Below are 10,853 nucleotides of genomic sequence, written 5' to 3'. Positions count from 1 at the left end.
TTTTTTTTTGCGGGTAGAAATATTGTATTACTCAAGCCAACAAAGAGTTACATTCAGCGGCGACTAGCTCAAGCACTATCGGGGGACCAGAGCCAATCCAAGTCATGGTTCTTCCCTCGGTACGAGCAAAATTTGCTAGACTATCGCTAACCTGATTTTGAGACCGGTTTACATGAGTAATACAACATTCACGAAGGGATAAAAGATATCTAATCTCTTTTACTAAAGAAGCATAAATAGACCTATCTGTCTCCTGTCCTTGAATCAGCTTTATAGCAACAAGTGAATCCAACTCAATGGTCACTGGACGATCACTTCTCTGGATCGCTAGAGAAAGACCTTCCATGCAAGCACCCAGCTCTGCCTCCAAAGCTTCACGACAGTAGTAAAGTGTTCTGCAAGCTGAAAAGATTACATCCCCCGAAGGATCCCGTAATACCATACCTGCACCTGCCCTACCATCATGAAAAGAGCCGTCCGTGTTTAGCTTTACCCACCCTTCCGGTGGTGCAGCCCACTTCAGGGCGGCCGGTACGGGCGCATCAGCAAGGGTTAACGTGCGATCAAAGGAGATAATTGACTTCCCCTTGGCTGGATCCATATGCATGTTCGTTTTGATAGCAATTAGTGACTCCAGATAGCTGACAAGGAACCTCCTCGATACCTCAAGGGGAGGCGGAGTCTTATTGTGCACTATCTCATTACGAATGAACCAACACCTCCAGAGAGTCATAAGAAGCATGGACCTCTCTAATTCATGAAGTGGCTGTAGCACTTGGAACAGCCATTCCTTCCCAACATTCTGAATGGTATCCACCGGTGGGAGGTTCCAAACCTCTGACATATAGCACCATAATTCTCTTGCTCTAGGGCAGCGACATAGAGGATGGAAGTTGTCTTCCGGTTCCACACCACACACCGGACATATGCTGGTGATTTCTAAGGTCCTCTTATGCTTGTTAACCCAAGTAGGAAGGGAATCTGAGACCACTCTCCAAGCAAAGTTTTTGACTGTTGGAGGAACATCCGTTTTCCATATCAGGTTCCAGATGGCCCGGCAACCCTCTGGATTAGTGCTAGACGCAGGTTGAGATTCTCTGTTGGCTTCCTCAAAAGCAAACTCATACGCCGACTTCACCGAAAATTGTCCAAATCTCCCTGGTCCCCATGCAATTGTATCCTCTACAAGCCTTGGAGACGCTCTGATTTTAATGATTTCATTCACATCACAAGGCCAAAAAAAATTCTGCAGCAAGTTCAAATTCCACGACCCATTGTTAGTAAGCAGCTCGGACACATAGCGGATGCGGCAGTTACCTCTAGGGGTGACCGGTTTGAAGGAATGGGGTCTCGGTATCCAATTGTCTCTCCAAACACGAATGCTTGATCCATTGCCCACTCTCCAGACTATGCCTTTTTTCAGGAGCTCAAGTCCATAGCTTATAGCTTGCCAAGATGGGGAGGCATTACCAGAAAAGACCGTATCCTGAAGCTGGCCATCCGGGTAATACCGGGATTTTAACAGTCGAGCACAAAGGCTTTCCGGCCTATCAATCAGTCTCCAAGCTTGGCGTGCGAGGAGAGCTTGGTTGAACATTCTGTAATCGCGACATCCAAGCCCTCCTTTACACTTTGGCTGCAACAAAGAATCCCAGGACTTCCAATGTACTTTTCTGCGACCTTCTTTAGAGCCCCAATAAAAGTTTCTTACCATCCTTGTTAGGTCATCACAAACTGAGAACGGGAGCTTAAAAACACCCATAATGTATGTCGGGAGAGATTGTGCAACTGATTTGATGAGAACTTCGCGGCCCGGCTGCGCCAGCCACCCATCTCCCCACTGTATAAGCCTCTTAGTGAGACAAGCTTGCAAGTTTTGAAACCGTCCCTTAGACATCCGACCTTCAGGTGTAGGGAGACCCAAGTATTTTTCTTCAAATTCTGCCTTAGTAACTTCCAGAATAGTACGGATAGCATTCTGGCCAACTTCTGAACATGCTGGACCGAATAGTATGGAGCACTTGTTCAGATTAATACTCTGGCCAGTAGCACTAGCATACAGGTCCAAAATCTCCTTGACTTTCATAGCTTGATCTTGTGTTGCCTCAAAAAACAGCAAAGAGTCATCTGCGAATAAAAGATGTGATATCCCCGGCGCCCTTCTACAGACTCTTATAGGATTAATACTTCCAATATTAACTTCCTGCTTCAGAATGGCTGATAATCCGTCAGCAACGAAAAGGAATAAGAAGGGTGATAGAGGGTCACCTTGCCGTAGCCCACGCGACGGTGCAAACGAATCTAGATGGGTTCCATTAAGTTTTACCGAATACCTCACCGAAGTGACACATGTCATAATCCAGTCCACCCACTGGTGAGAGAAACCCAATTTCTGCATCATTTGCTTCAAGAAAACCCAATCAACTCTATCATATGCCTTTGATAAGTCGAGCTTATATGCACAAAAACTTCTGGTAGGGTCTTTTTCTTGCTTTATATGGTGGATGCACTCGAAAGCAATGAGTGCATTATCCGTGATCATTCTTCCGGGTATAAAAGCACTCTGCTCCGGCGAGATAATATCATCCAAAGTTGGCCTAAGCCGATTCACCAAACACTTTGATATGACCTTATAGGTTACATTACATAAACTAATAGGCCTGAAATCAGTCAACTTCGAAGGATTAGGGACTTTTGGGATAAGCACGATTGAGGTTGAGTTAATCCCTTCCGGCATCACACCTGAGTTGAAAAACTCCTTAACTGACGTGATTACGCTGTCCCGTAGCGTACTCCAGTTACGCTGAAAAAAGCGTGCTGGAAAACCATCCGGGCCCGGGGCCTTCAACAGACCGATCTGAAACAGGGCATCCGAAATTTCGTCATCACTGAAAGGAGCACATAGCTTAGCATTATCATCATCAGTTATCAGTGCATCAAACAGACTTAGAACCGGAGTGTGGATGAGGTTCGGATCAGCCGTGTACATTCCTTGGAAGTACTCATTAGCCATTTGTCTCATTGTCGCCTCATCAGAATGTGCAACACCATTATCATCCACGAGTTCACGAATTTTATTTTTTCTAGCTCTCCAAACCGCCTTGCTCTGAAAGTATTTCGTGTTTCTGTCTCCCTCTTTCAGCCAATTTATTCTCGACCTCTGGAGCCATAGCATCTCTTCCTGATATAATAACTCGTTCATTCTGTCGGTTACTCGCCGTATATCCTGACGATCGGCATTCATATTCATCAATTCCTCAAGTTGTGACCTGGACTTGGCTAGCTCGCGGGTTATGTTACCAAACTTTTTCCTACTCCATATGCCCAAAGTATACATGGTCTTCTTCAGGGCTGACTGCAACTGTTCAAGGTTCCCAATTGCTCCCACCGACTCCCATGCTTGCTGCACCAACTCGGGAAGCTCACCACTTCGCTCCCAAAAGATTTCATACTGGCGTCGTCTTCCTGCGCTCGGCCCAGGGTCCGGGGTCCCCTTAAGGATAAGAACCACATGATCCGAACAGGGAGACACCACATGGGCCACTGAGGAGAAAGCGAACATATTGCGCCAAGCATTAGAGGCGACAGCACGATCCAAACGTACACGCACGTTTGCAGTCCCGCTTCTCCTATTATCATATGTAAACGGTACACCTGAGAAACCAATATCCACTAGTTGACATACCTCAAGCACATCACGAAAGGCCAACATTTGTGATTCAGCTCTTGGTGTTGCTGAGAGGTGTTCAAATTCCCAGAGACACTCGTTAAAATCTCCAATAACCAACCAAGGAAGGTCCGAGGTGTTGAACAGGGATTGAAGTTTCTGCCACATTAGGAGACGATTCTCAACACGCGGCTCCCCGTACACAAACGTTACTCTCCACTGTTCGGCGTCAGCATGTAACCGAACTGCCACATCAATATAGCGATCGTCCTTGTCCATAATATCTATTATCAGACTTTCGTGCCAAAAAAGGGCAAGGCCCCCGCTCAGGCCGTTGCTATCCACACTAGTAAATCCTTTGAGGCCCAGCCGGCCTCTCAATCTTCTCATTTTATCTTCTTTTTGTCTTGTCTCGCACAGAAACACCATCCTGGGGGAATGCGACTGCACTAGCGTCGCTAGCTCACGAACTGTCCAGGAATTCCCCCCTCCCCGGCAGTTCCAGCACATGAGATCCATTAATTCCGGCGGCGCTCCTCGATGGAGCCCGCCAAAGATGAAGCATTCTTCTGAACATTAGAACCGGCCACGGTCTTATATGCATTATCAGGCTTGGATCTCTTCAAGTCTTGCTTGGGCGGCGGACTTGCAGGAACAGCCCCCGGCCCTGGTAACAACAGATCATTTTTCAGAGGAGCTTGTTCCGAGGGATTTGCAACACCCCTTTTTCTGTTCTGTTCCCACTCCTTCATCTCAATCACAGCCCCTTTATCTAGGTCCATAGCAGCATTTGGAGCTGTTGATTTTTCTGGGTGTTCAGTAGATTCCTGGGTTCGGCCCCCTCCTCTACCTCCTCCCCTCATACTCCAGCCTGCTCTCAGCTCTTTGAAAACCAAAGCTTTTTGGTCATGAACACCATCCCCATGCTCAGTATATAAGTGACCAATCATCCCACAAACGGCACACCAATCCGGAAGGCGCTCATACTTAACCTTGAAAATCTGCCTTTTCATCTTTTTCACAATTGAAACATGGTTTTTTAGAGGCTTTCTCACATCCAAGGTAACCCTGGCCCTATAGAAATTACCAGCAAAGTCACCAGGGTCATCTTCATCATCACACAGAGCCCCCACCTTCGCAGCCAAAGGTTTAACCAAGGGTCCATATCCATCTGGCAGATCATGTATCTGAATCCATATTTTAAAGCAGTTCAAATCAATCATGGATGGTTTTGTGAATCCATCATAGACCGCAAGCACCACCGGCTGCCCTCTAAAGGCCCACGGACCACCCTCCATCACCTTGATCCAATCTCCCAAACAAGAAAATTGCATAGTGTATAGATTGTCGCCCAAGGATCTGAACTTTACTGTTTGCGCTAAATCCCACGCACTCCTCATGTTCTTGTAGAACCAGTAGTCGCCATACTCCTTGGACGTGTGCACTTTGCCAATCGCGAGCCAGCGGGGGTTGGCTGCAGCATCCGGCATCACATCTTCAAAAACTAGATCATCCAAATCCTCCTCAGCAATCCCAAGTTCAGCCATCATCTCCTCAAGTTCCTTCTCCTCCTGCGTGCGTGATGAAGACGGCGTCGCCATCGTAACCCCAGGAAAACCCGAAGGATGAGACGGCACAGGGACGGTTCCTCTCCACCCTCACCAAGGCCGGGAGCGATCGCGGGGGGGAGCCACGAGATCGGCCCGAGCGTCGGGGCGGGAGAGGGGGATCGGTGGCGGAAGTATTCTCAACGGCGGCTGGCACCGAGAGGAGAGAACCCTAGCGAGAGGGGAAAAAGGTCGGCAATATCAGGGACGTTTGACTACCCAACATGGAAAAGACTGACTCAATGTGGAAAATGGAAAAACCGCATAACCACAATCGCTATTATAGCGAAATGGGAAGTCAGTTATCATCTTCACAACATGTTTACTTCATACCACAAAATTTCATCATTAACATTTGTTTGGAAATAACAAGCTTAATTCACTTTCAGATTATATCAATTGTCGATTATATATTTCATAAAAAGACAAGAGCAATCATCACTACAACATGGCAAAATAAAACTTCTTCAGTCCTGACAATGTGAATGGATGACTAATAGTGGATGGTCAGCAAAGAAGTACTCCCTCCGTTCCGAATTACTTGTCGCAGGTATGGATGTATCTAGATGTATTTTAGTTCTAAATACATCCATTTCTGCGACGAGTAATTTGGAATGGAGAGAGTATTAGATTAAAGAATAGACCTAGAGATGCATAAGCTGGCTGCAAGAATCATACCCAGTCAGCACTTCTAGACGAAACTAAACAGATCATCTGTCGATTCCAAGACATCCATCTTGCCTGAAAAATGGTTTCCACTGTCAAGGTACAATAACTAGAATAACAAACGCAATGCTAACCCAGACTATGGGTTGCTACTTGCTATGAGCATACTGATAGTAGTAGTTGTGCGAATAGATATGATTCGGTCTAACTAGATCAATAGTACCAATCCTAGTATGTACCGTATATGATTGCAATTCCTGTTCGGATCTTACTGACAATGTCAATTCGACATCAAAATTCATTCATTTTTATGTTTCCACATTATAACCCATGAACAATTCGCAATCTTCTATCCAAGCACAAACCAATCAAGCAATGCAAGAGTAAAAGTAAAACTTGAAATCGTAAGGATATTGGTAACAGTAAAACAAGCAGGTGATTACATACCTGCCGCTGCCGTGGGGATCCGGCTTGATCCAAGCCACGCTGGAAGCACGCATGGTATGACAGAAAAGTACTCGTCTTCAAGCCGAGAGGCCCCGATCACCTTCCCATTGTGCATGTCCACCACGACGAGGACGTGCTCACCGACCTTGATGTAAATGACACTGGCGTCGAGAGGGTCAAGGACGGCGATCTGCGGCGACGACTGCGCCGAGTTCTCCTGCCACGGGTAGCCTCCGTCCGCCAAGACCTTCCTCAGCGACACCTGGTGCTCCAGCTTCCAGCCGCTGCCCTCGCCGTCGTCGAGCGCATATGAGCTGAGCAGAAACGGCCCGCCCGGAGTCACCTCGGCATAACGCAGCCTCCCCTCGCTCACGCCGATGCGCCGGCGCTTGGCCAACTCCATCATGGACAGAGCCCGTTCCTCGACCTTGCTGAGATCTGTTTCGTGAGCACATGCAGGCGCAGGCAGCACGCTGCCGCTGGGCAGCTCGACGAACCGGATCTCCGGCCGGTCGGCAAAGGGGTCGACGGAGACGGCGCCCAGGGTGAGGTCGACCCACCACAGGCGGCCGCCGAAGGCAACCGTCTCCTGGTTCATCTCCATCTCGCGCGGGAGCAGCGGTCCGCCGGGCGAGCCCATCATCACCGTCTTCCACTTGCCTTCATCGGAGAGGAACCGCTCAAGGGCCCCGTTATAGACGAAGTCGGCGACGGCGAACCTGTCGGGCGGCCCGCACCCGGGCCCTCCGTCGGCCTGGGTGAGGAGGCCCATGTGGTGGACGACGAGGATCTTCCTGCAGCCGCCGATGTCGGGAAGGCGGAGCATCTCGCCGGTGAGGGGGTTGCAGACGAAGCGCTGGATCTCGGGGTTCCCGGTGAGGTCCCAGGAGGTGCAAGGGCCCTCCGCCCGGAGGTCGTGGTAGCTGAGCAGGAGGTGGCCGTCGCCGCTGGCGGCGCCGACGTGGCCGAAGAGGACCTGGACGACGTTGCCGCCGAGGTATTGGACCCTGCCGCCGTCCGCGGTGGGGCGTGCGGTGGGGTCGATGAGGTGCGCCGGGGCGGAGATGCTGGAGACGCCCGGAGGGCCCACGGGGCGGAAGCACGCGGTCTGGGCCGACGACGCCCGGTCAACCTCGGCCGAGTGGTCGATGATGGCCCATGGTGGCGGGTGCGAGGAGGCGGCGCCGGTGGAGAGGGAGCGGCGAAGGCGGCCGGAGACGGCGCCGGCGGTGGAGAGGTAGCGGCCGGAGACGGCAGCGGTGGAGAGGCCCAGGAGGCGCCGGAGCGACATGGTGTGGTCCGTCCGTCCGTTGGAGTGGTGGATGTTTGGGTGACTCCTGTAGTCCTGTCGACGGTGTGCAGTCTTCCCTTCCTGACAAAAGAAAAAGGTTGCAACTTTAATTCCAAGTTCAAAAAACCAAGTACAGTTTGCTTTTAATATCGGAATTGTGGTAATCGTACTTATTTTCGGGAGCTCCTATTGGGCGCCACAGGTTTCGAACTCTTGCAGTTCCACTAGCGTACGAGTTCTACTAACCACTCGGACTACTTGCCACCAATTATACGTAATGTGCACAAATTATATAATAACAATGTTTTCTCGCTATTTTATTGCACAAGACGGTACCAATTACTATTTTTTGAATTATTTGACAAAAAAAATCGTGAATTTGGAAAGCCTCATAGATTTCGAACAAAGTTTATCAATTTTCAAGAAATGTTCAGAAACTTGAAAAAAAAGTTCATCAATTTAAAAACAAAAAGTTCATCGATTTTGAAAAGGTTCGTCAAATTTGGAAAAAAATCATCAAATTTGGAAAAAAATTCATCGAAATTGAAAAAAGTTCATGGATTTTCAAAATTAGTTCATCAATTTTCAAGAAAAGTGCACAAGCCTAAAAAACGTTCATCAATTTTCAAACTAAAAGTTCATCGGTTTTGAAAAAGTTCATCAAATTTGAAAAAAAAATCATCGAAATTGAAAAAAGTTCATGGATTTTCAAAATTAGTTCATCAATTTTCAAGAAAAGTGCACAAGCCTAAAAAAAGTTCATCAATTTTCAAACAAAAAGTTAATCGGTTTTGAAAAAGTTCATCAAATTTGAAAAAAGAGTTCATCGAAATTTAAAAAAGTCCATGGATGTTCAAAAAAATCATCAATTTTGAAAAAAGTTCATCGGATCTAAAAAAAGTTCATTGAAATTTAAAAGGAATTCATTGATTTTGAAAAAGTTCACAGAATTTGAAAAAGGATGAGGAAAAAAGAAACAGAAAACCCGACCTGACATTGACAAATAAATGATTCAACTGAAGTATTTATTCAAAGAACTGGTCCTGGCCTCGTGGCTAGAGCCTTGCGCTGTCAGCGACGTGGTTCCCGGTTCGATCCTTGGTTTGCACAATTTTTGGACGCTAAATTGCACGGTAACGGACGCCTGCAGTGCCAAATAGGAATTGCCCTTATTTTCAGAGTGGTTTCGTGGAGATATTTTTTTGGCGCCTGCTAGGCGTCATCCGGACGTAGAACAGCGAAAAACATCCGGCTTCTAAATCATACGATTTGAACTTCCCTAGCTGTCCGATAGTCAATGGCTCAATTCCCTCTCTTTCTTCTCATCACATAACACTAGGCATACATCCTCGCTTGCGTAGCCATATCCGGTGTCCGGTGACATCGAAGAACGACGGGCACCAACTCACAGCAACTCCGGTGGCCTTACATCACCATCTCGCAGCGCGGCGGAGCCGTCGTAGCATCTCCGGAGCAGCCTGAGCCACCGCCGCATCATCCCCGGAGCAGCCTGAGCTGCCGTCGGAGCAGCCCGAGCTGCCGTTGCAGCAGCACCGTCGGAGCAGCCTGAGCCGCCATCGCAGCAACGTCGTCAGGGCCAAGATGTTGTTCATGGCAGCGCCGACTTGCAGCATGGTGGCCATGGCAGCACCGCGGCGCCGTCGCAGCACGGCCGCACAGATGCATCACCGGCTCGCAGCCCGGCGACGTCGCAGCACTAGCTCGCAGCATGATGATGTCGTCGAAGCATCGGCGGAGCCGCCCTACCCGCCGTCGCAGTAGCCCAGATCCGTCGCAGCATCGCCGTAGCAACCCGGTCGCCGTCGCAGCTCGCAGCAGCCAAACCACCGTCCTCGCAGCACCCCTCGCATCACTTGAGAAAAAGCTCCATGGATGCCATCCATGGCGGGTGAGATCTCCGGATGAAGGACAAGAGAGATGGGGGAGAAGACGGTTTGACCCAGGATGTGGAGAACGTGTGGCTGAAATAAGAGGGTGTTTGGTTACAGGGACTTATTGGTGTAGGGACTTAAATAAGTCCCTTTAAGTCCTATCTAAACCAAACAGAAGGGACTTATAGGGACTTAAAGTGGGCATTTGGGACTTATGAAATAAGACTCTCAAGGAGGGACTTACAGGGATTTATAGTTGTAATATGGTCTTTTAGTCCATGTTAAGTCCCAGGAACCAAACAGATAGGGACTTATTAGGAACTTGGAACTTATAAGTTGGGACTAAAAAAAGTCCTAGGACTTATGAACCAAACAGGGCCTAAGACAGGAAGAGAGGATAGAGCGGTGGGTCGGGTCCCACAGAGACCACGCGACAGCATGTCCACCATACGATCGGGAAGGATCGAACGGCGCCTAAACCAGTCGCTCGACCGGATGCCTGCATCCGGATGGAAGGAAGTGTTTTCCATATTTTTTCTGCTCTGACAAAAAAAAGATACTTTGACTGCTTTTACTCTTATTGTGGGCCCGTCACCATGCAGCAGTAAACATAGGCATGGGGTGGGGCTGCGGCCGGAAGGCTGGCCAAGAAGTTTTCAATTTAGTTTAAAAAAATTGAATTTCATTTATATTTCCTTATGGGACGGAGGGAGTAGTATTATATGGAAAATAGGAATTAGGGCCTCTTTGATTCACAGTATTGCAAAAATATAGGAATAGGAAAGACGTAAGATTGGAATGGCATGTCCATTGGATCCCTATAGGATTTGAGTTCGTTTGATTGTGTCATGGAAAAAATAAAGGATTACTTTCAAAAGGTTGGAGTAGATGTTAGAATTCCTGTGAAATGTAGTACAAATGATGAATCCTTAGGAAAAAATTCTTCGGGATTCAATCCTACGAATCAAACAACCAACGTAGGAAAAATTCCTAAGGATTCTAATCCTTCTAAAATCCTTTGGATCAAAGAGGCCCTCAATGGTTGTATAGCGAACTCTTAGGCAACCTGAAGCCTCCCCATATGCCGTGATGTATGCTTGCACAACAACATTTTGAAAAACAGAATTTTGCATCAGATCATAAATAAACAAAAATGCTAATGTACCACCGTTTGGTGGGAACGATTTTCAAGTGAACGGTCAGTGGACCGTTGCATTAAGTGCATGAATCTTCGTAAACGACGCCTCGCCACCTCATTATCGAGCAAGCATTCGCTCTTGGGG

The 10,853-nt window shown here is 48.0% G+C and overlaps 1 protein-coding gene across 3 annotated transcripts in view; it reads right to left on the bottom strand.

Moving 5' to 3' along the window:
• Window positions 1–7,735, bottom strand: part of LOC119307328 — an 8,403-nt gene extending 668 nt beyond the window's left edge. Inside the window, exons 1-2 of one of the 3 annotated variants that reach the window (XM_037583411.1) lie at window positions 6,388–7,735; window positions 5,919–6,015 (exon numbers count right to left, since the gene is read on the bottom strand). In XM_037583411.1, coding sequence (XP_037439308.1) covers window positions 5,966–6,015; window positions 6,388–7,678 — 1,341 coding nt within the window. In that variant the 5' untranslated portion in view covers window positions 7,679–7,735 and the 3' untranslated portion in view covers window positions 5,919–5,965. The remainder of the gene's footprint in view (window positions 1–5,918; window positions 6,016–6,387) is intronic. The other 2 variants (XM_037583410.1, XM_037583412.1) reach the window with 2 other exon arrangements.
• Window positions 7,736–10,853: the final 3,118 nt, after the last annotated feature.

This window comes from Triticum dicoccoides, chromosome 5B (genome assembly GCF_002162155.2).
Source record: "Triticum dicoccoides isolate Atlit2015 ecotype Zavitan chromosome 5B, WEW_v2.0, whole genome shotgun sequence".
Lineage (NCBI taxonomy): Eukaryota > Viridiplantae > Streptophyta > Magnoliopsida > Poales > Poaceae > Triticum > Triticum dicoccoides.
Note: the sequence above shows the minus strand (reverse complement) of the source record. Positions and strands in the feature narration are given on the sequence as shown.